At 35.9% G+C, this 25,921-nt stretch overlaps 1 protein-coding gene across 1 annotated transcript in view; it reads left to right on the forward strand.

Annotated features, from left to right (window-relative positions):
* Positions 1-25,921, forward strand: part of CCDC7 (coiled-coil domain containing 7) — a 467,329-nt gene that overhangs the window by 109,384 nt on the left and 332,024 nt on the right. The window contains exons 18-19 of the mRNA XM_078329853.1: positions 1,321-1,594; positions 2,516-2,588. Of these exons, the coding sequence (XP_078185979.1) occupies positions 1,321-1,594; positions 2,516-2,588 (347 nt within the window). The remainder of the gene's footprint in view (positions 1-1,320; positions 1,595-2,515; positions 2,589-25,921) is intronic.

Genomic DNA, 25,921 nt, shown 5'->3' on the forward strand with positions numbered 1-25,921 from the left:
TGTGGGAATATGGTTATAAATGAACTGTATATTAGCATTTAAGTCACTGTTCTTGTATTGCCACATATTTTCTCTATTGTTATAAGAATAATTGCTTGTGTAGAATCAAGTGATTAACGATGTCCCCTAATAACCACTTCAGAATCTCCAAAAATATTTTGCTTTCTATTTTTAGATATGTGGTAATATTAGTGTCAGGGGTGGTGGTTTGTGAATAACTGTAACAAATAGTCTCCCCATGAATGTTAGACTGAACATTCATCTTAAATTCAAATACCTAATAAAACTAATAAATCGGGTTTGAGGATGAGATACCATGCTTAATTTAGGAAAGAAAGCCACCTATTATCTTTACTTTTAATATCGCAATCTGCTTTATAATGCCACTACAAAAGTCTGTTTGTCATAAATTCTATGTCTTTTTAAATTACCAGCACTATATATATTTTCAGAGCTATCCTCTCCACTCCACTCCCTTTTTTTATAACCCAAACTTTGGAGTTCTAAATTTATTCTAAACTAACAAATGTAGGATAGGTGGCAGTAGGTACATTGAAAATTTTACTTCTGTGAGATCAAAATTCAAATTATTTTAAACATTTTGCAACAAACCTTAGGCAAATTATGTCAACTGGAGCAATAGCTGTTCAAAACAAAACACATCAAATTCTGTTGCATTTCATAGATAGGAAAGCTTTGTTAAATTTTTATTGTTTGATCACTTAAATTATTATCTAAACTAGAATTTTTGAACAACAAACAAAAACTGGGATTGTGCTTGCAAACAACGACATCTGGTTACCCTAGTTCTGGAACCTGGAAAGCTGATCCTTTGGCAATTGGTGGAGAGTAAATACCCCTTACCTTAAAGAAGAGTAACTCAGAGCTTGGGAAATTGACTCTGGTAAAAGGTGGTGATCTTTTAATGTCAAAGCTTCTGTGAAGAGATTATAATTTTCATTCTGAAATAAAATTGTGGAAAAATAATGGAATAAATGTGACTAATGGGTAAATCTCCAAACCATCCTATATTCTACTTTGGCTGAGTAAATTTTTCTTGTTCTGTTGCTTATCACCTTGAATAATGATTATATTGGATTATTTTACATGATTTCCTTAGTATTATATATCATGTTAAATCTTAGAACATATGTTACTATTGTCAACTTGTTATCTAGCATCAATTTCATATTGGAATTACCATAAATTAATGAGTAATTATAATTATTTAGTATCTTTATATATTATTAAAATGATTCTTCAGTTGCAAAGAAAATGGTCTTCACATAATCTAATACCAGATGTTTTATAATTCTAAAGCTCAGAGAAGAAACGATCTAGTCCTGCTGTTTCAGATCTTTCACAGATCCTTAAGTCTCAAGATGAATCAACTTTTTTAGAGAGTTCAAATGAAGTTTCAGTTGCTGAAGACCTAGCCTATAAATCTCCATCAGAGACGCATGATAAATCACTTGCAACAATATCATCCAGCAAAGAAATTCAGGATTCACTGTCTGTTGGAACATTGGCTCAAAAAAATGAAACAGTGATATCACCATTCGTTTTACCTCCTGTTCTTACAGAAAGTAAAAAGGTATGATATACATAAATACTTGAAAGCTGTTTATTTCATATTGCTCCTTCAATATCCCAAATAAATTCTAACCCATTTAAATGAGTTAATTAATATTTTCTTATTTCAAGAGAACTAAAAGTTTACCTTATAACACAACCTGCTTTATATTTAGAATGCTGAAAGTAATATTTGGGAAAAGTAATAATATTGTCAACTTATAAAAATTGTTTGATATTGATCAAGAAGTTATGGGTTACATTATAGTTTTAATGGTAAATTAAAAGATATATCATTTTGAGATAAGGAAAATTTTCATAGTTTTCGCTTCATCTACAAAAAAAATTTATACAATAAGATGATTGTAAAAGCATACTCCTTTTCAAATAATTTTATATACCTTTAAACAAGATCTAGAAAATTTTTAGAATTGTTTTGGTTTAAAAGCATTTAATTAGGAAATTCATAGGGCAAAAATGCTGGAAAAAAAGAAAAGATAAAAGGCTGTACATACATGACATGTATCCAAAATATATTTTGATCATAGGTGTTATTAAAGTATTCCTATCACAATCTTGTAAGCCATTTTAGTTCTTCTGAAGATTAGAACAGACTAAAATATAAATCTAAACAAGAATCAATAATTATTAACATTATTTGGTTAGAACTATTTGCGAGGGAAAAGGACAATATTGCTTGAGCACCCTCCTTGCTGTTTAGTGTTCCCAATTGCCTCTCAGGTCCATTAATCATTCTGACTTTTTAATTTGATGCATTCTGGAAATAAAGAAAAATAAAATGTTTCTGCAGTGACATTGTAGATGAGAGCAAAAAGCTAACTCTTTTTCTCAAAGCAGGTAATTAAACACGAGTATATATATAATATATATATATATAAACATATAACATTTCTAATTACATATTACAACTTTTGTTATTAAGGCAGATGTTTCAGAAGAACAATTACAACAGAAGACTGAAAAACAAACTTACCAAGCAGCAGAAAAATCTCAAGGTAAAAAGATTCTGATTTGGAAGATGAAAATGTGAATGAATATGTGTTCCCATGATATAATTATAAATAAATGAGGGGAGAACATTATTAAATATACAAACAACTTGTTACAGTCACTGGATAGCATACAAATAAAATGACAATCATGTAAAAATTAAGTTGGTGGGCCAGGTGCAGTGGCTCATGCCTATAATCCCAGCACTTTGAAAGGTCGAGGTGAGTGGATTGCAAAGTCAGGAGTTCGAGACCAGCCTGACCAACATGGTGAAATCCTGTCTTTACTAAAAATACAAAAATTATCCAGGTGTGGTGGCACGCACCTGTAATCCCAGCTACACAGGAGGCTGAGGCAGGAGAATTGCTTGAACCCATGAGGCGATGGTTGCAGTAAGCTGAGATCACGCCACTGCATTACAGCCTGGGCAAAAGAGCAAGTCTGCATCTCAAAAAAATAAAATTAACTTGGTGAGTTATCATTGTATTACTCAGAGAGTCTATTTTAACTAAGATCTGTGTAAAGGGGAAGTGATAGCTTTATTTCAAGCAAATAATAGTATGTGACATTATAAACTTTTTAAAAATTTTATTATTTTTATTTTTTGAGAAAGAGGAGAAGAAGAGAGAAACAGCTAACTCTCACACTGAGTGAGAGAATCTAGAAAGATGGAATCCATAAAAGAAAAGCAGCTTCCACACTGAGTGGAAGGAAATAGAGAGAGATGGAGTTTAGGAGGGAAGACAGGCTTCCACATGAGAGTGTGGAAGGGGACTCCAGAGGGGAAATCCAGGAGAGAGAAAGATGGCTTCCACGAGAGTGTTTGTGGAAGGGGACCCAAACATGGAGTCCCTATGAATTCTTAATATGACACCCAAAATTAATTTGAGCATAGCAGGAAAAAAAGATGATTTCTTTATACGTAATATTTTTACTAGGTTATTTAGGTGTTTGATATATGGTTAAAAGCAAATATAAATTTGTTCTTTCTTTCCACCATATATAATGTTAGTATCCAGTCCATATTTTATTGCATTGTCCTAAACTTTTAAAACAAAATTAAATGGCTGTGGTATAGGATGCACTTTTCTATTGTGCTTTGAAGTGGGAATGCCTCTAACTGTATCATCTGTGATGAGCCATTATCTGAGCTAAATATTTCTTACTATCTAAGGACATTTTCTTTTTTTTTTTTTAATGATCTGAATATATTTATTTTATTTTTAATTTTTATTTTTTATTGGATTATAGGTTTTGGGGTACATGAGCAGAGCATGCAAGACAGTTGCGTAGGTACACACATGGCAGTGTGCTTTGCTTTTCTTCTCCCCTTCACCCACATTTGGCATTTCTCCCCAGGCTATCCCTCCCCACCTCCCCCTCCCACTGGCCCTCCCCTTTTCCCCCCAATCGACCCCAGTGTTTAGTACTCCCCTTTCTGTGTCCATGTGTTCTCATTTTTCATCACCCACCTATGAGTGAGAATATGCGGTGTTTCATTTTCTGTTCTTGTGTCAGTTTGCTGAGGATGATGTTCTCCAGATTCATCCATGTCCCTACAAATGACACAAACTCATCATTTCTGATTGCTGCATAATATTCCATGGTGTGTATGCGCCACATTTTTCCAATCCAGTCTATTATTGATGGGCATTTGGGTTGATTCCAGGTCTTTGCTATTGTAAACAGTGCTGCAATGAACATTCGTGTACATGTGTCCTTATAGTAGAACGATTTATAGTCTTTTGGATATATACCCAGTAATGGGATTGCTGGGTCAAATGGAATTTCTATTTCTAAGGCCTTGAGGAATCGCCACACTGTCTTCCACAATGGTTGAACTAATTTACACTCCCACCAACAGTGTAAAAGTGTTCCTTTTTCTCCACATCCTCTCCAGCATCTGTTGTCCCCAGATTTTTTAATGATCACCATTCTAACTGGCGTGAGATGGTATCTCAATGTGGTTTTGATTTGCATCTCTCTGATGACCAGTGACGATGAGCATTTTTTCATATGATTGTTGGCCTCATATATGTCTTCTTTCGTAAAGTATCTGTTCATATCCTTTGCCCACTTTTGAATGGGCTTGTTTGTTTTTTTCCTGTAAATCTGTTTGAGTTCTTTGTAAATTCTGGATATCAGCCCTTTGTCAGATGGGTAGACTGCGAAAATTTTTTCCCATTCTGTTGGTTGCCGATCCACTCTAGTTACTGTTTCTTTTGCCGTGCAGAAGCTGTGGAGTTTGATTAGGTCCCATTTGTCTATTTTGGCTTTTGTTGCCAATGCTTTTGGTGTTTTGTTCATGAAGTCCTTGCCTACTCCTATGTCCTGGATAGTTTTGCCTAGATTTCCTTCTAGGGTTTTTATGGTGCCAGGTCTTATGTTTAAGTCTTTAATCCATCTGGAGTTAATTTTGGTGTAAGGTATCAGGAAGGGGTCCAGTTTCTGCTTTCTGCACATGGCTAGCCAGTTTTCCCAACACCATTTGTTAAACATGGAATCCTTGCCCCATTGCTTGTTTTTGTCAGGTTTATCAAAGATTGTATAGTTGTATGTATGTTGTGTTGCCTCCGGTGCCTCTGTTTTGTTCCATTGGTCTATATCTCTGTTTTGGTACCAGTACCATGCTGTTTTGATTACTGTAGCCTTGTAGTATAGTTTGAAATCCGGTAGTGTGATGCCCCCCGCTGTGTTCTTTTTGCTTAGAATTGACTTGGCTATGCGGGCTCTCTTTTGGTTTCATATGAAGTTCATGGTGGTTTTTTCCAGTTCTGTGAAGAAAGTCAATGGTAGCTTGATGGGGATAGCATTGATCCTGTAAATTACTTTGGGCAGTATAGCCATTTTCACGATATTAATTCTTCCTAACCATGAACATGGAATGTTTCTCCATCTGTTTGTGTCCTCTCTGATTTCGTTGAGCAGTGGTTTGTAGTTCTCCTTGAAGAGGTCTCTTACGTTCCTTGTGAGTTGTATTCCAAGGTATTTTATTCTTTTTGTAGCAATTGCGAATGGCAGTTCGCTCTTGATTTGGCTTTCTTTAAGTCTGTTATTGGTGTAGACGAATGCTTGTGATTTTGCACATTGATTTTATATCCTGAGACTTTGCTGAAGTTGCTTATCAGTTTCAGGAGTTTTTGGACTGAGGCAATGGGGCCTTCTAGGTATACTATCATGTCGTCAGCAAATAGAGACAATTTGGCTTCCACCTTTCCTATTTGAATACCCTTTATTTCTTTTTCTTCCTGATTGCTCTGGCTAGAACTTCCAGTACTATATTGAATAGGAGTGGTGAGAGAGGGCATCCTTGTCTAGTGCCAGATTTTAAAGGGAATGCTTCCAGTTTTTGCCCATTCAGTATGATATTGGCTGTTGGTTTGTCATAAATAGCTTTTATTACTTTGAGATACGTTCCATCGATACCGAGTTTATTGAGGGTTTTTAGCATAAAGGGCTGTTGAATTTTGTCAAATGCCTTCTCTGCGTCAATTGAGATAATCATGTGGTTTTTGTTTTTGGTTCTGTTTATGTGGTGAATTACGTTGATAGACTTGCGTATGTTGAACCAGCCTTGCATCCCCGGGATGAATCCTTCTTTGTCTCTTTTGATCTTTGTTGCTTTAAATTCTATTTTATCAGAGATGTGAATTGCAACTCCTGCTTTTTTTTGCTCTCCATTTGCTTGGTAAATCTTCCTCCATCCCTTTATTTTGAGCCTATGTGTATCCTTGCATGTGAGATGGGTTTCCTGGATACAGCACACTGATGGGTTTTGGATTTTTATCCAATTTGCCAGTCTGTGTCTTTTGATTGGTGCATTTAGTCCATTTACATTTAGGGTTAATATTGTTATGTGTGAATTTGATACTGCCATTTTGATGCTAAGTGGCTGTTTTGCCTGTTAGTTTTTGTAGATTCTTCATTATGTTGATGCTCTTTAGCATTCAGTGTGATTTTGGAATGGCTGGTACTGGTTGATCCTTTCTATGTGTAGTGTCTCTTTTAGGAGCTCTTGTAAAGCAGGCCTGGTGGTGACAAAATCTCTGAGTACTTGCTTGTTCGCAAAGGATTTTATTTTATTTTTCCTTCACTTCTGAAGCTCAGTTTGGCTGGATATGAAATTCTGGGTTGAAAGTTCTTTTCTTTAAGAATGTTGAATATTGGCCCCCACTCTCTTCTGGCTTATAGTGTTTCTGCTGAGAGATCTGCTGTGAGTCTGATGGGCTTCCCTTTGTGGGTGACCCGACCTTTCTCTCTGTCTGCCCTTAGTATTCTCTCCTTTATTTCAACCCTGTTGAATCTGACGATTATGTGCCTTGGGGTTGCTCTTCTTGCGGAATATCTTTGTGGTGTTCTCTGTATTTCCTGCATTTGAGTGTTGGCCTGTCTTGCTAAGTGGGGGAAATTTTCCTGAATGATGTCCTGAAGAGTATTTTCCAGCTTGGATTCATTCTCTTCGTCCCCTTCTGGTACACCTATCAAACGTAGGTTAGGTCTTTTCACATAGTCCCACGTTTCTTGGAGACTTTGTTCATTCCTTTTTGCGCTTTTTTCTCTGATCTTGGTTTCTCGTTTTATTTCATTGAGTTGGTCTTCGACTTCAGATATTCTTTCTTCTGCTTGGTCAATTCGGCTATTGAAACTTGTGCATGCTTCGCGAAGTTCTCGTATTGTGTTTTTCAGCTCCTTTAATTCATTCATATTCCTCTCTAAGTTATCCATTCTTGTTATCATTTCCTCGAATCTTTTTTCAAATCTTTTTTCAAGGTTCTTGGTTTCTTTGCATTGATTTAATACATGATCTTTTAGCTCACAAAAGTTTCTCATTATCCATCTTCTGAAGTCTAATTTCGTCATTTCGTCACAGTCATTCTCCGTCCAGCTTTGTTCCCTTGCTGGTGAGGAGTTTTGGTCCTTTCTAGGAGGCGAGGTGTTCTGGTTTCGGGTGTTTTCCTCATTTTTGCGTTGGTTTCTTCCAATCTTTGTGGATTTGTCCACTTGTCGTCTGCGTAGTTGCTGACTTTTCGATTGGGTCTCTGAGTGGACACCCAGAATGTTGATGATGAAGTATTTCTGTTGCTTGGTTTTCCTTCTACCAGTCTAGCCCCTTCGCTGTACGACTGCTGAGGTCCGCTCCAGACCCTGCTTGTCTGGGGTGCACCTCTAGCAGCTGTGGCACAGCAAGGGATGCAACCAGTTTCTTTTTCTGCTATCTTTGTCCCAGGATGATGTCTGCCTAATGTCAGTCTTTTGGATATAGAGGGGTCAGGGAGCTGCTTGAGGAGACAGTTTGTACTTTATAGGGGCTTAATTGCTGAGCTATGCGCTCTGTTGTTCATTCAGGGCTGTTAGGCTGCTATGTTTGATTCTGCTGCAACAGAGCTCATTAAAACCCCCCCCTTTTTTCTTTCTCAAATGCTCTGTGTTGGGGGGTTTGGGCTTTATTTTTGGATGTTCGATGAGGTGTCCTGCCCAGTTAGAAAGCAGACTAGCCACTGTTTGGCTGTCGAGGCTCCGCCCTGCTGTTGTGTGATTCGCCCTGTTCCTGCAGGCTCTGCTGTGGTCTCCGCCACGCCCTGTGGCGGAGTCTCTTCGTTGTAGCGTGTTGCCTCAGCAACGGCAGGCTGCGTCAGCAGTGGGCGTGTATCTCAGTAGGGACGGGTTTCCTCGGCAACGGCAGGCTGCGTCAGCAGTGGGCGTGTATCTCAGTTGGGGCGGGTTGCCTCGGCAATGGCTGGCTGCATCAGCAGTGGGCGTGTATCTCAGTTGAGGCAGGTTGCCTCGGTTGTGGTGGACACCCCTCCCCCACAGAGCATCTGGGACCGTCTGCTCGGGATAGTTTGAAATCGCGGTTTTGTTCATCCCACTGGGTATCCCAAACGATCTGTTCCTGCAATCCCCTGGGTTGGCCTACTGTCCAAGTCTCGTTCAGTCTCAAGTCCAGCCCTCTCAAGTCTCAGGTTGCCGGTTCAACAGGGCACCCGGACAAGCACGCCCTGTGATGATTGCTGGGTAAGGCCGGCCGCCGCCGCCCCGGCTGCCGGCTTCACCAGGCAGACCTACTGCCTGGCGTCCCGTGTCTTTTTTATACTTGGGAGTTTCCCCGTTCTGTGGGCAACAAAGATCAGTCTGGAAATGCAGCTCTGACTCACCGTTTGTGGATTCAACGCGAGCTCCAATCCTGGGTTGTTCTCACAGCGCCATCTTGAGTCCTCCTGATCTCAGGACATTTTCTTTTATCCCAGCAGTTAAGTTGAAATGAATTAATCAACTTAAAAATTTCAAAATGTAAAGTGTATATAACCTAACATTTATCATTTTAACCATCTTTAAATATACAATTCTGTGACATTAATTACATTCATAATATTGTGCAACCATCACTGACATCTGTTTTCACAACTTTTCATCACCCCAAAAGGAAACTTGTTAAACAATAACTCTCATTCCCTGAATTTTCTTCCATTTTGGGTTGCTGTAACAGAATACCATGGACTGGCTAATATACAGAAAAATTTATGTTTTACACTCCTGAAGGCTGGGGAGTCCAAGGTCACGGGACCTGGCTCTTGCTGCAGCCTTCTTGCTGCATCATCCCATGACAGAAGGCAGAAGGTTGAGAGAGCAACAGAAAGGAAGGGGGACAAGCTCAGGAATTTACTTTGTGATAATTAACCCCCTCCTAAAATAGTGGCATTAATCTGTTCATGAGGATGATGCCCTCATGACCTAATTATGTCTTAAAGAGCCTAACTCCCAACATTGTTGCACCAGGGATTGTTTCTCGTACATGAATGAAAGCACATACTGATTTATATTCTGTAATTGCTGAATTTATATTTTAACTCTAATATTTTTGTGTGGAACCTTTGAAATGTTTTATGTATATGAATCATCTGTGACTAAAGACATTTTTACTTCTTCTTGTACAATTCGTATGCCCTTTGTTTCTTTTTATTTTCTAATTTATCTCGCTGGATCTTTTAGTACAATGTTGAATAACAGTGGTGAAAGCAGACTTCCTCATTTTTTTCTTATCTTAAGAGGAAAATTGGATTTTGCTATGGTTGAAATGTATACCCTAAAAGTTAATGTGCTAGAAACTTGGTCCCCATTGTAGCAGTGTTAAGAGGTGGGACCTTTGCAATGTGAGTGGGTCATGAAAGTCTTGCCACATGAATAAATCAATCCATTCATAGATGAATGGGTTATCAAGAGAATGGGTCTTTTATAAAAGCCAGTTTGTCTGTGTCTTGTGAGCCTCTTTGCCATGTGATACCCAGAATGGCCTCAGCACTCTTCACAGAGTCCCCACCAGCAAGGAAGTACTCCTCTGACGTGGCCCTTCAACTTTGAAATCCCAGCCTTCCAAACTGTAAGAAATAAATTTCTTTTCTTTGCAAATTATCCGGTCCTAGGTATTCAGTTATAGTAATAGAAAATAAACTAATGCAGGTACGTTAGGTATGGGTTTTCATAAATATGCTTTATCATGTTGTAGAAGTTTTCTTCTGTTCATAGTTTTGTAAGAGTGTTTTTTAAATCACAAAATGGTATCACATTTTGTCACATGCATTTTTTTGCAACAATTGAGGTGATCACGTGTTTTTTGTCCATTGTTGTATTAATGTGGTGTATTATACTGATTGGTTTTCTTAGTTTGAACCACACTTCTATTTCTGGGATAAACCCTACATGGTCTTGTGTATGATTCTTTTAATATGCCATTAAATCAATTTTTTGGGTATTTATTGAGAAGTTTTGCATTTGTATTCATAAAGATATTGCTCTGTATGTTTGTAAAAATAATGTATTTTTCTGGGTTCTTGTATCAGAGTAACATTGGTCTTATTTTGGAAGATTTCCCTATTCTTTTATGTTTTGGAAGCATGTGAGGAGGATTGGTGTTAATTCTTCTTTAAATATTTGATAGAATTCATCAGTGGGGCCATCTGGTCCTAGACATTCCTTTGTTGGAAATTTTATGACTACTGGTTCAATGTTCTTATGAGTTACAGGTCTGTTTAGATTTTCTTTCTAGAATTTTTAGTTTATAATTTTTTTCTGGATATATAGTTGGTGTATATATTTATGTGGGAATATCAGATATTTTGATACTGGCATATAATGCATAATAATCACAGTAGGGTGAATGGGGTGTCCATCAACTCAAGCATTTATCCTTTGTATACCAACAATACAATTCTACTTTCTTAGTTATTTTAAAATGTACAATTAAATTGTTATTGACTCTAGTCACCCTGTTGTGCTATCAAATACTAGATCTTATTCATTCTCTCTGTTTTTGTGTACTCATCCTAATTTCCTCCACAAGCCCCCACTGTGCTTAGCAGCCTCTGGTTAATCATCCTTCTACTCTCAATCTCCATGAGTTCAATTGCTTTAATTTTTAGCCCCCACAAAGAAGTGAAAACATGCAATGTTTGTCTTTCTGTGCCTGACTTATTTCACATAACATAATGTCTTTCAGTTCCATCTATGTTGTTGCACATAAACAGGATCTCATTCTTTCTATGGCTGAATAGTACTCCACTGTGGATATGTACCACACTTTCTTTATTCATTCATCTGTTGCTGGACACCTGGGCTGCATCCAAATCTGAGCCATTTCATTATTTTGAATGTTCTAAGACTTGTTTTGTGGCCTAACATATGGTCTATGTTTGAGAATAATCTATGTGCTGAGGAGAAAAATTTATATTCTGGTGCCATTGGAAGAAATGTTCTGTAAATATCTATTTGGTTTATAGTGTAGATTAATTATGAGCCTTCTTTGTTGATTTTCTGTCTGGATGATCTGTCTAATGTTAAAAGTAAGGTGTTGAAGTCTCCAGCTGTTAGTGTATTTGGGTCTATGTCTTTCTTTAGCTCTAATAATATTTGCTTTATATACCTTTGTGCTCTAGTTTTGAGTGAATATATAATTGTTATATTCTCTTGCTGGATTTACCCCTTTATCATTATATAATGCCCTTCTTTTTCTCTTCTTACAGTATTATTCTTGAAATGTATTTTGTTTGATATAAGTATAGTACTACTGCTGATTTTTTATTTTTTATTACTATGTCTTGGAAAGTTGTAGTTCTATTTATTTTTAATTGGTTCATTAGTTAGTCTTTCTGTTTTACATATCACAATTACATTGTTATGCTATTCTGTGTTTTTCTATCTGCTACTTCCTGTGAGTTTTATACCATCAAATGATTTCTTATTGTTCATTAATGTACTTTTCTCTCAGATTGAAGAACTCTCTGTAGCATTTCTTGTAAGATAGTTCTGGTGTTGAGAAAATACTTCAGCTTTTGTTTATCTGGGAAGGTCTTTATTTTTCCTTTATGCTTAAAGCATACTTTGCCAGATATAATATTCTAGGGTAAAAGTCTTTTTCCTTCAGCTCTTTAAATATTTCATATTACTCTCTCCAGCCCTGTAAGATTTCCACTGAAAAGTCTGCTGCCAGATATATGGTGGCTCCATTGTATGTTATTTGCTTTTTTTTTCTTTTGCTGCTTTTAGGATACTTTCTTTATCCTTGACCTTTGGAAGTTTGATTATTAAATGCCTTGAGGTAGTCTTCTTTGGGTTAAATCTGCTTCTATAATATTCTTATTCTTAAATTTTGATGTCTTTCTCTAGGTTTGGGAAGTTCTCTGTTATTATCTCTTTGAATAAACTTTTTACCCCTATCTCTCTCTTTCTACCTCCTCTTTGAGGCCAATTACTCTTAAATTTGCCATTTTATGGCCTTTGCAGATCATAACTCTTACATTTTCCCTCATTTATAGATCTTGTAGGCATGCTCCATTGTTTTTTATTCTGTTTTCTCCTCCGACTGTGTATTTTCAAATATCCCATGTTGAAACTCACTAATTCTTAGCCTGATCAGTTCTGCTATTAAGGACTCTGAAGGATTATTCAGCATGTTAATTGCATTTTTTATTCTAGAATTTCTACTTGATTATTTTTAGTTATTTCAACTTGTTCGTTAAATTGATCTGATAAGATTCTGAATTCTTTCTCTGTGTTATCTTGAATTTCTTTGAGTTTTCTTAAGAGAGCTATTTTGAATGCTTTGTCTGAAAAGTCACATATTTTTGTCTCTCTGGGATTGTCCCCTGTTGCCTTATTTAGTTCATTTGGTAAGGTAGTGTTTTTCTTGGATGGTGTTGATGCTTGTGGATGGATGTTCATCAGTGTCTGGCCATTGAAGAGTTTGATATTTATTATACTTTTCATCATCTGGGCTTGCTTGTACTCATTCTTGTAGCAAAGGCTTTAAAGATATTTGAAAGGATTTAAGTGCTGTGATTCAAGTTTTTAGTAATGCAGATACTGTGACCGTATCTGCATTACTAAACTGCAAGTTCAGTGATGCTCTGATTCTTGTAGAGTTGTAGAAGTACCATGTTGTTGGTCTTGGGTAAGAACCAGAACAATTCTCTTTATTTCTGGGCAGAAACTCTTGTTCTCTTCCCTTACTCTCTCCCAAGCAATTGGAGTATCTTTGTCTGTGGTGAGCTGCTTGGAGCTTGGGGAGAGGTGACATAAACACCTCTGTGGCCGCACCACTGGGACTGTTGGACCTGGGTTGGACCTGAAGCCAGTACAGTACTAGGTCTTGCCCCAGGCTTGCTGTAACCACTATCTGGCTACAGCCTATGTTTACTGAAGGCCCTAGGGCTCCACAATCCACAGGCCATGAATCTAGCCAGTCTTGTGTTCTTCCCTTCAGGCCAACAATTTCTTCTGAGCCCTGGATGGGTCCAGAGATGCTGTCTCAGAGCGAGGGCCTGGAGTCAGAAATTGTAGAAATCTACCTGGTTCTTTATTTTACTGTGATACTGCTGGCACTGAAGCTTCAAGACAAAGTCCTTATTTCCTTTTCCTTTCCTTTTCCCTTCCCTTTCCCTTTCCCTTTCCTTTCTTTTTCCTTCCTCCCTTCTTTCTTTCTTTCTTTCTTTTTTTTTTTTTTTTTTTTTTACAGGCAAAGGAGTCTCTCCACCACCACCACAAGCCCATGGGGAATATTGCCAGGGTGTTGCCTATGTTTATTTAAGGACCAGGGACTCATCAGACATCTTTCAGTGAATGCTGCCAGGCCTGGGATTCACCCTTCAGGGCAGCAGACTCCCCTCCATCCCTTTGCTCTTGGATGTCCAGAAATGCCATCCAAGAGCAAAGGTCTGGAATTGGAGACCTCAAGAAAGCACTTGGTGCTCTTCCTTACTGTGACGAAGATGGTACCTAAGCTATTTTGGTTCTTGTGAAGGTCCTTTATTTGTGCAGGTAGTTGTTAAATTTGGTGTTGATGTGGAGAGGACTATTGGTGGAAGCTTCAATTTAGCCATCTTGCTCCACTTCCTCTATTGTTCAATCTTGGTAGGTTGGTGTTTCTATGCATTTGTCCATGTCACCGAGGTAATCCAATTTTTGTTTTACAGTTGTGCATTATATTTTCTTATAATCCTTTTTAGTTTATTTATTTTATTTTTTTTGAGATGGAGTTTCACTCTTGTTACCCAGGCTGGAGTGCAATGGCGTGATCTCAGCTCACCGCAACCTTCAACCCCTGGGTTCAGGCAATTCTCCTGCCTCAGCTTCCTGAGTAGCTGGGATTACAGGCACGCACCACCATGTCCAGCTAATTTTTTGTATCTTTAGTAGAGACGGGGTTTCACCATGTTGACTAGGATGGTCTCGATCTCTTGACCTTGTGATCCACCCGCCTCGGCCTCCCAAAGTGCTGGGATTACAGACTTGAGCCACCGTGCCCAGTCCCTTTTTAGTTTATAAAATTACAATGTTTCCTTTTTCATTTCTGATTTTAGTTGAATCTTCTCTGTCTTTTATTCAATCTAGCTAAATGTCTGTCAGTTTTGTCAGTCTTTTCAAAGAACCAATTCTTGATTTCATGAACTTTTCCTATTTTTCTATTTACTTCATTAATCTCTGATCTGACCTTTATTAATTTTTCTGCTGGCTTTGGGTTTAGTTTGTCCTTATTCTAGTTTTTTAAGGCATAAAATTGGTTGTTTATTTGAGATTTTCTTTTTAATGTGTGTCTACAGCTCTAAATTTCATTTTTCACAGCTTTCACTGCATCTTATATGTTTTAGGTAAATTTGTATTTTTTTTTTCATTTGTCTGAAGATATTTTCTAATTTACCTTGTGATTTCTTGTGGGAATCATTGGTAGTTTAAGAGCATGTTGTTTAAATTAAACATTTGTGAATTTAAATTTTTCATCTATAATTTCTAGTTTTTAAAAATTGAGATTATAAAAGGTAATTTATATTCATTTTAATTTCTTAATATTTATTAAGATTTTTTGTGTGTCCTACATATGGTCTTTCCTACAGAATGTTTTATGTGCACTAGAAAAAAATTGTGTATTTTGCTGATGTTGGATGGAGTTTTCTGTATATAACTGTTAGGTCTAGTTGGTCTACAGTGTTGTTCAAGTCAAATATTTACTTACTGCTCTCCTCTCTGCTTTTTGTGTCTGTTATTAAAAAGAAGAGTATATCTCCAACTATTATAGATTTATCTATTTCTCCCTTCAATTGTGTCAGTGTTTGGTTCAGATATTTTTGGACTCTGTTATTATGTATATGTTTTTAATTGTTATATCTTCTTGATTCATTGACCCTTTTATAGTATGTACTGCCCATCTTCATTTTAAAGCTCTTGGCTTAAAGTCTAATTTGTTTGTTATTAGTGTAGCCATGCCAGATTTTTTTGTTATTATTTGCATAGGATATCTTTTTCCATCCCTTCACTTTCAATATTTGCATCTAAAATGAGTCTCTTATACATAGCATATAATTGGATCATGTATGTATATGTGTATTCTAATGATCTTGCCAATCTCTGTCTTTAGATTGGAGGTTTAATCCATTTATACTTAATATAATTACTGTTAAGGTAGAACTTGCTTTTGCCATTATTATATTTGTTTTCAGTATGTTTTAAGCCATTTCCCTCTCATTTCCTTCATTAGCATCTTCATTGTGTTTCACTGACTTTTTTTTCCACAATGAATCATTTTTTATTCTCATTTTCTTTTGCATGTGTTTTTGGATTTTTGTTGTTAATATGGGGATTATATTTAACATTTTAAATTTATAACCATTTGACTTGATACTTTAAAATTTTTATTTCAATAATTTTAGGAGTACAGTAGCTTTTGGTTACATGGATGAATTATATAATGGTGAAGTGTGAGATTTTAATGCACCTGTCACCTGAATAGCATATACTGTTTCCAATATGTAGGTTTTTTAATACCTTGCCCACTCCCACCCTTCTTTTTTGTACATAGTGAGAGATAGGGAGAGTTTCATTCTTCTACATGTGGAAGAATATTTTCCCAGAACCATTTATTGCATAGGGTGTCCTTTACCCAAATTATGTTTTTGTATGGTTTGTTGAAGATCAGTTTGTTTTAGGTATTTGGCTTTATTACTAAGCTCTCTATTCTGTTCCATTTGTCTTTCTATCTACATTTATACCAGTACCACACTGTTTTGGTTATTATAACTTTGTATCCTCTTTTTTTGGTTACATATTAATTTTAGATTTTTTTTCTGATTCTGTGAAAAATGATGTTGGTATTTTGATGGGAATTTCATTGATTCTATAGATTAGGCAGTATGGTCATTTTTATAATATTGATTCTTCCAATCCATGAGCATAGGATGTGTTTCTATTGTTTGTGTCATATTTGACTTCTTTTAGCAGTATTTTATAGTTCTCCTTGTAGAGCTCTTTCACTTCCTTGGTAGTGTACAGTTCTAGTTTTTTTTTTCCCACTATTGTAAAAAAAGATTGAGTTATTGATTTGTGTCTCAGCTTGGTCATTGTTGGTGTATAGCAGTGCTACTGATTTGTATACATTGATTTTGTAACCTGAGACTTTACTGAATTCATTTATCAAATATAGGAGTCTTTTTGGAGGAGTCTTTAGGCTTTTCTAGGTACATGATTGTATAATTGGCAAACAGAAATAGTTTGACTTCCTCTTTTCCAATTTGGATACCTTTTATTTCTTTCTCTTGCTTGATTGCTTTTCCCCAACTTAACTTTAATAGCCTAGAGAACCTCTGCTATATATGTTCAATTCCCTTCACCCTGTATCTAAGGACAAAATTAAATCTTAATATGTTGCATACCCAATAACAGGTGCAAAGCTATTTATTATTGATTTGTCTTTTAAATGATGCAGGAGGTAAAAAGTATAGTTACAAATAAATGTTACAATAATATTGGCTTTTGTATTTGTCCACATAATTATCTTTACCAGGAAACTTTATTTCTTCATATGGCTTTGAGTTACTAGTTAATGTGCTTTGATTTCAGTCTGAAGGATATATTCTGTATTACCTGTTTTATGATAATGAACTCCCCTGGGTTTTGTGGAAATACCTTAATTTTCTTTTCATTTTTAAAGGACAGCTCTTCCAGCTATAGAATTCTTGCTGGATTTCTTTGTTTTCTTTTAGTTCCTTAAGTGTGTCATCCCACTGCCTCTGGCCTCCATAGTTTCTGATGATAAATTGGCAGTTAGTCTTATTGAAGATCACTTGTATGTGATAAGACTTTCTAGAGGGCAGTGGCATTATCTCAGGTCATTGCAACCTCTGCCGCTGAGGTTCAAGTGATTCTCCTGCCTCAGCCTCCTGAGAAGCTGGGAGTACAGGCCTGTGCCACCACACCTGGATGATTTGTACTTTCAGTAAGTTGAGGTTTCACCATGTTGACCACACTGGTCTTGAACTCTTGACCTCAAGTGAACCACCCACCTCAGCCTCCCAAAGTGCTGGGAGTACAGGCATGAGCTACTATACATGGGCCTAAGTTATGTTTCTGTTAATTCAGCTTTCTTTTGATTGCTGTAAACTTTTGACTGTTCTCCAGACCTCTGACAAAGTTGGTAGTTTTTGCTTGTGTTTTATATTTTTGGGTGGAGTTTGGGAGCTTGGAGCTTTCTGTTCCACCATTTTTTCTGACACCACTCTCAACTGACTTTCTGACATCTACTGAGGTGATCAAATTGCTTTCCATCTTTGCATTTATATATAATACCTATTAATGTGTAATTGGATTCTACTTTGATATTAATTTTTCTACCCAGGCTTAATTTCTATTGTTTTTTTTCCTCATATACATTTTTTCTTTTCTATTTTTTCTTTTAAGAATTCTGCTCTGCCACCAAATAGTGATGTGACCTTGGGAAAATTTCTTAAAATCTCTTTATCTCAGATTGCTTTTCTAAAATGAAGATCAAGTAAATTAATATAAGTCAAGTAACTTAATGTAAAGTATTCAGAAAAAAGTCTAGCACATCATCATTCATATTTCTTTTTTTAGCTTATAAATTTTTTTGATACATAATATTTATATGTACTTATAGGCACATGTGACATTTGGATATATGAATACAATATGTAATGATAAAATCAGGGTCTTTATGATGTTCATCACCTGAAACATTTATCACTGTTTTATGTGGGAACATTTTAAATATTATTTATGAGCTATTTTGAAATATAAAATATTTTGTTAATATAGTCACCCTACTGTGTGATCAAACACCAGAGCTTATTCTTTTTACCTAACTGTATGTTTTAACCTATTAACTAATGTCACTTCATTCTCCCACCCCTTCCCAGGCTCTGGTAACTATCACTGTACTCTATATCCCCATGAAATCCACTTTTTGTTTTTAGCTCATACATAAGAATGAGAACATGCAGTACTTATCTTTCTGTCCCTGTCTTATTTCACTTAACATAATGGCCTCCAGTTTCTCCATGCTACAAATCACAGGGTTTTATTTTTTTATGGCTGAATAGTATTCCATTGTATATTTATACCATATTTTCTTTATCTATTCATCCACTGATGAACACTTAACTTGATTCCATTTCGTAGTTATTGTAATGGTGCTGCAGTACCCATGAAGGTGTAGGTATTCCTTTGATACACTGATTTAATTTCCTTTGGTTAAACCGAGTAAGTGGAATTACTGGATCATGTAGTAGTTATATTTTTAGCTTTTTGAGAAATCTCTATACTGTTTTTTTATAATGACTATACTAATTTACATCCCCACCAGCAATATATGATAGTTATCTTTTCTTTGCATCTTTGACAATGTTTGTCATTTTTTGTCTTTTTGATAATTAGCATTCTACCTGGGGTAAAATGATAGCTCATTCTGGTCTTGATTTACATTTCCTTATGACTAATGATATCGAACATTTTCTTTCATGTTTGTTGCCTGCTTATATGTCATCTTTAAGGAATGTTTATTTAGATTTTTTTGCCCAATTTTTAATAAGATTATGTGTTTCTTTTTCATTGAATTGTTTGAGTTTCTTGCATATTTTAGATATTAGTTTCTTGTTAAAGGAATTGTTTACAAATATTTTCTCTCATTCGAAAAGTTGTCTTTTCATTTTATTGATTGTTTCTTCTGCAGGGCAGTAGCTTTTCATTTAATATAGAGCCGTTTGTCTATTTTTTGTGGTTGTTGCCTGTGCTTTTGAGATTATGACCATAAAATCTTTGGCTAGACCAATGTCCTAAGCATTTCTCCTGTGTTTTCTTCTAGTAGGTTTATATTTTCAGGTCTTACATTTAAGTCTTTAATGCATTTTCCATTGATTTTTGAGAGGTAGGGGCCTAGTTTTATTTCTTTGCATATAAATATTTAAGTTTCCTAGCACCATTTTTAGAGACTCTTCTATCCTCAATGAATGTTAATGGTACCTGTGTAAAAAATGAGTTACATTGTAAGTGCATAGCTTTATTTCTGGGTTCTCTATTCTTTTCTATTGGTCTATATGTCTGTTTTTATATCAATAATATGCTATTTTAGTTACTGTAGCTTTGTAGTATATTTTGAAGTCAGGTAGTGTGATGCCTTCAGTTTGCCTCTTTTTGCTCAGAATAGCTTTGACTATTTGGGTTATTTTGTGGTTCTGTATGGATTTAAAAGATGTTTTTAATAATATTTTTGGTATTTTGATAGTGATTGCATTGAAACTATATTTTGCTTAAGGTAGTATGTTTATTTTTATAATATGAATTCTTCCAGTCAGTGAGCATAGATGTTCTTTCATTTTTTTGTATGCTCTTTAATTTATTTCATCAATGTTTTACAGTTTTCCTTATAGACATCTTTCACCTTCATCATTACATTTATTTTTAGGTATTTTACTTTTTTCTATAGCTATTTAAATGGGATTGCTTTCTTGATTTTTTTTCTGCTAGTTCTTTAATGGTATATAGAAATGCTACTGATTTTTTTTATGTTAGCTTTGTATGCCACAACTTTATTAAATTTTTTGAGCAGTTCTAACAGGTTTATGGTGGAATCTTTAGGTATTTCTGTATATAAAATCATGTCATCTGTAAAAAGTGACAATTTGACATCTTCCTTTCCTGTTTGGATGCCTTTTATTTCTTTTTCTTGCCTGATTTTTCTGTTTATATGATATGGTTTAGATTTTTGTCCTACCCAAATCTCATGTTAAACTGTAATCCCCAGTTTTGGAGATGGGATCTGATAGGGTATTAGAGTTATCAGGGCAGATCCCTCATGACTTGGTGCTAGTTTCATGATAATGAGTTATCTTGAGATTTGGTTAAAAGTATGTGGCACCTCTCCTGCTCCTTATTTTCATACTCTCTGTGAAAAAAGTATGTGGCATCTCCCCTGACCCATCTTGTTCCTGCTTTCTCCATGGGAGAAACTGGCTCCCCCTTTAACCTCTGCCATGATAGTAAGCAGCCCAAGGCCTCGTGAGAAGCTGAGAAGATACTTGGTGCCATGCTTCCTGTACAGCCTGTAGAACTGTGAACCAAAAGCTTCTTTTCCTTATAAATTATTCTTAGGTATTGCTTTATAGCGATGGAGGAATGGCCCAACATGACTTCTAATACTATGTTAATAAGAGTTGTGACAGTGGGCATCCTTATCCTATTTTAGATCTTAGAGGAAACGCTTTCAACTTTTCCCCATTCAGTATAGCTGTGGGTTTGTCATATGTAGCATTTATTGTGTTAAGGTATGTTTCTTCTATATGTAATATATTGAGGGTTTTTATGATGAAAGGATGTTAAATTTTATCAAAAGATTTATAAGCATCTATTGAGATAATCTATGGTTTTTGTCCTTGATTCTGTTTATGTGATGTATCACATTTATTGATTTGTGGACATTGAATCATTTTTATGTCCCTGAGGTGTATCCCACTTGATCATGGTGAATGATCTTTTTAAATGTTTTTTGAATTTGGTAGGCTGGTGGATCATGAGGTAAAGAGATCGAGACCATCCTGGTCAAAGTGGTGAAACCCTGTCTCTACTAAAAATACAAAAAAAAAAAAAAAAAAAAAAAAAAAAATTAGCTGGGCATGGTGGTGCGTGCCTGTAATCCCAGCTACTCAGGAGGCTGAGGCAGGAGAATTGCCTGAACGCAGGAGGCAGAGGTTGCGGTGAGCCGAGATCACACCATTGCACTCCAGCCTGGGTAACAAGAGGAAAACTCCTTTATTGAAGGCCTTTTCTGCATCTGTTGGGATAATTGTGGTTTTTGTCATTGGTTCTGTTTATGTGATGGATTACATTTATTGATTTGCATATGTTGAACCAGCCTTCCATCCAAGGGATGAAGCTTACTTGATCATGGTGGATAAGCTTTTTAATGTGCTGCTGGATTTGATTTGCTAGTATTTTACTAAGGATTTTCTCATTGATGTTCAACAGGGGTGTTGGCCTGAAATTCTCTTTTTTTTGTTGTGTCTGTGCCAGGTTTTGGTATCAGGATGATGCTGACTTCATAAAATGAGTTAGGGAGGAGTCCCTGTTTTACTATTGTTTGGAATAGTTTTAGAAGGAATGGTATGAGCTCCTTTTTGTATCTCTGGTAGAATCCATCTGGTTCTGGGCTTTTTTAGGATGGTAGACTATTAATTACTGCCTCAATTTCAGAACTTGTTGCTGGTCTGTTAAGGGTTTCGACTTCTTCCTGGTTTAGTCTTGGGAGGATTTAGGTTTCCAGGAATTTATCCATTTCTTCTAGGTTTTTCCAGTTTATTTGCATAGAGGTGTTTATAGTATTTTCTGAGGGGTCAGTTAGTGATATCATATTTATCATTTTTTATTGTGTCTACTTTATTCTTCTCTGTTTTTTTCTTTATTAGTCTGGCTAGTGATCTATTTTTTAAATCTTTTTAAGAAACTAGCTCCTGGATTCATTGATTGTTTGAAGGGTTTTTTGTGTCTCCATCTCCGGCAGTTCTGTTCTGATCTTAGTTATTTCTTCTATCCTGCTAGGTTTTGAGCTTATTTGCTCTTGCTTCTCTAGTTCTATTAATTGTAATGTTAGGGTGTCGATTTTAGATCTTTCCCACTTTCTTATAGCGATACAAATTTCCCTCTAAACATTGCTTTGGTTGTGTTCCAGAGATTCTGGTACATTGTCTCTTTGTTCTCATTGGCTTCAAAGAATTTATTTATTTCTGCCTTAATTTTGCTATTTACACAGTAGTCATTCAGGAGCAGGTTATTCAATTTCCATGTAGTTGTGTGTAGTTAAGAAAGTAGTAACTTTCTTAATCCTCAGTTCTAATATGATTGTACTGTGGTCTGAGAGACTGTTATGATTTTTTTTTTTTTGTATTTTCTCAGGCGTGTTTTACTTCCAATTATGTGGTCAATTTTAGTATAAGTGTGATGTGGTGCTGAGAAGAATGTGTATGGTGTTGATTTGGGGTGGAAAGTTCTGCAGATGTCTATTAGGTCCACTTGGTCCAGAGTTGAGTTCAAGTCCTGAATAGCCTTGTTAATTTTCTGTCTCGTTGATCTGTCTAATTCTGACAGTCGGGTGTTAAAGTCTCCCACTATTCTTGTGTAGGGATCTAAGTTTCTTAGTACATCTAAGAACTTGCTTTATGAATCTGGGTACTCCTGTATTGGGTGCATATATATTTAGGATAGTTAGCTCTCCTTGTGCTTTGCTCCCTTTGCCATTATGTAATACCCTTCTTTGTGTAGTTTGATCTTTGGTTTGTTGGTTTAAGGTCTGTTTTTTTTTTTTTGAGACGGAGTTTCGCTCTTGTTACTCAGGCTGGAGTGCAATGGCGCAATCTCCGCTCACCGCAACCTCTGCCCCCTGGGTTCAGGCAATTCTCCTGCCTCAGCCTCCTGAGTAGCTGGGATTACAGGCATGCGCCACCGTGCCCAGCTAATTTTTTGTAATTTTTAGTAGAGACAGGGTTTCACCATGTTGACCAGGATGGTCTTGATCTGTTGACCTCATGATCCACCCGCCTCAGCCTCCCAAAGTGCTGAGATTACAGGCTTGAGCCACCACGCCCGGCCTAAGGTCTGTTTTATTAGAGACTGGGATTGTAACCCCTGCTTTTTTTTGCTTTCAATTTGCTTGGTAAATATTTTCCATCTCTTTATTTTGAACCTATGTGTGTCTTTTGCATGTGAGATGGGTCTCCTGAATACAGCACACTGATAGATTCTTTACTCTTTTTCCAATTTGTCATTCTGTGTATTTTTAATTGGGACATTTAGCCTATTTATATTTAAGATTAATATTGTTATATGTGAATTTGATCATGGCATTATGATGCTAGCTGTTTATTTTGCCCATTAGTTGAGGCAGTTTCTTCATGGAGTTAACATGTGCAGATTTCTTACATGCATATATTTCATAGTGGTGAAATCTGGGCATTTAGTGTACCCCTCACCCAAATACCGAATATTGTACCTAATAGGTAATTTTCAACCCTCCCACCGTGTTTTGTCTCCTGTAAAACCTGTGGATTGATCCACCTTGCTTTCCACTGCTGGTACTCACAGGCACCACGGCGGAAACAAAGACAGAACTACCCACCTTTTGCCATAAGCACCTGCACATGTCATTTGGGGGCCAGGGAGATCAATCTATTCCACTCACTGCTGCTGTCTATATTTCCACTCTGTGTGTCCATTGTACCTATAGTTTAGCTCCATTTATAAGTGAGAACATGCAGTTTTTGATTTCTGTTACTGACTTATTTCACTTATTATAATGGCCTCCAGTATCATCCAAGTTGCTGCAAAAGACATGATTTCATTTTTTTTAATGGCTAAGTAGTATTCCATGATGTGTGTGTATACACATACCTACAACCATCCACCGCCACTACCCACCTTCACATACCTGGACCACATTTTTTTTAATCCATTCCTCTCTTGATCAACATAGGTTGTTGATTCTATATCTTTGCTATTGTGAATAGTGCTGGGATTAACATGCAAGTACAGGTATCTTTTGTATAACAATATTTTCGCTTTGGATATATACACAATAGTCATATGGCTAGATCAAATGTTATTTCTATTTTTAGTTCATTGAGAAATTGCCATACTATTTTCCATAAAGGTTGTATTAATTTAAATTCCTACCAACAGTGTATAGTGTTCCCTTTTCTCTGCATCCTTGCCAATGTCTGTTGTGTTTTGACTTTTAATAATAGCCATTCTGACTGGTGTAAACTGATATCTCATTGTGTTTCTTATTTGCATTTCTCTGATGATTTGTAAGGTTGGATATTCTTTCATAGTTTGTTGGCTGCTTGTATGTCTTCTTTTGAAAAACATTTGTTCAGCATTTCCCTTGCCCACGTTTTAAATGTTGTTGTTTTCTCCCCCTTGTTAAGCTTTTTGAGTCCTTTGTAGATTCTGGATATTAGTCCTTTGTTGGATGCATAATTTACATTTTTTTCCCATTCTGTAGGTTGTCTGTTTACTCAATTGATTGTTTCCTTTGCTGTACAGAAGCTTTTTTGTTTAATGAAGTCCAATTTGTCTATTTTTATTTTTGCTGCATTTGTTTTGAGGACTTGTTAATAAATTCTCTGCTGAGGCTAATATCCAGAAGAGTTTTTTCTGGGTTTCTTCTAGGATACTTACAATGTCAAGTTCTAGTTTAGGTCTTTAATCCATCTTGAGTTAATTTTTACATATGGTGAGAGTTATGGGTCCAGTTTAATTCTTCTGCATATAGCAATCCAGTTTTCCCAACACTGTTTATTGAATTAGGATATCTTTTTCTCAGTGTAAATTTTTGTTGAATTGGTCAAAAATCAATTGGTTGCAGGTATATGTTTCTTCATTCTGTTCCATTGACCTATGTGTTTATTTTTATACCAGCACCATATTGTTTTAGTTACTATAGCCTTGTATGATTTGAAGTCAGATAATGTGATGCCTTCAGGTTTGTTCTTTTTGCTTAAGATTTCTTTGGCTATTTGGGCTCCATTTTTTTATTCCATATGAATTTTAGGATTATTTTCTCTAGTTCTATAAAAAATGATGATAATTTGATAGAGGTTGTGTTGAATCTGTTGATTACTTTGTCTCCTATAAAATCTGTGGATTGGGTCATTTCAATAATGTTGTTTCCTTCAATACATGGGCCTGAGATGTTTTTTTCATTTGTATCATCTGTGATTTCTTTCATTAGTATGTTATAGTTCTCATTATAGAGATCTTCTTCCTCCTTGGTTAAATATTTCCAGATATTTTGTTTCATTTTTATAGCTATTGTAAATGAGATTACTTTCTTGATTGGTCCTTGGCTAATTCATTGCCAGTGTATAGAAATGCTTCTGATTTTTGTATGTTAATTTTGTATCCTGAAACTTCACTGAATTGATTTATCAAATCTAACAGGTTTTTTTGGTTGAATCTTTAGGGTTTTCTAGATATAAGATCTTATCATCAGTGAATAGGGACAATTTGACTTCCTTGTTTGTAATTTCAGTGCTTTTTTGTTTTCTCTTGCCTGATTGCTCTGATGAGGACTTCTAGTACTATGTTAAATAAGAGTGGTAAAAGTGAGCATTTTTGTCTTCTTCTAGTTTTTAGAGGGAATGCTTTCAACTTTCCCTCATTAATTAAGATGTTTGCTGTGGATTTGTCATATATTACCTTTATTACGTTGAAGTATGCTCCTTCTATGCCTAGTTTGTTGAGGATTTTTATCATGAAGGGATGCTTAATTTTATGGAATGCATTTTCTGTTCCTATTGAAATGATTATATGGTTTTTGTCCTTAATAATGTTACGTGATATATTTCATTTATTGATTTGATACTCATTATTGGTCTGTTTGAGAGTTTTAGTTCTTTCTGGTTCAATCTTGGGTGTTTGTATGTTTCCAGAATTTATTCATTTCCTCTAGGTTTTCTAGCTTGTGAGTATAGAGTTGTTCATAATAGTCACTGAAGATATCTTGTATTTCTGT

Source organism: Callithrix jacchus, chromosome 7, assembly GCF_049354715.1.
Source record: "Callithrix jacchus isolate 240 chromosome 7, calJac240_pri, whole genome shotgun sequence".
Taxonomy (NCBI): Eukaryota; Metazoa; Chordata; class Mammalia; order Primates; family Cebidae; genus Callithrix; species Callithrix jacchus.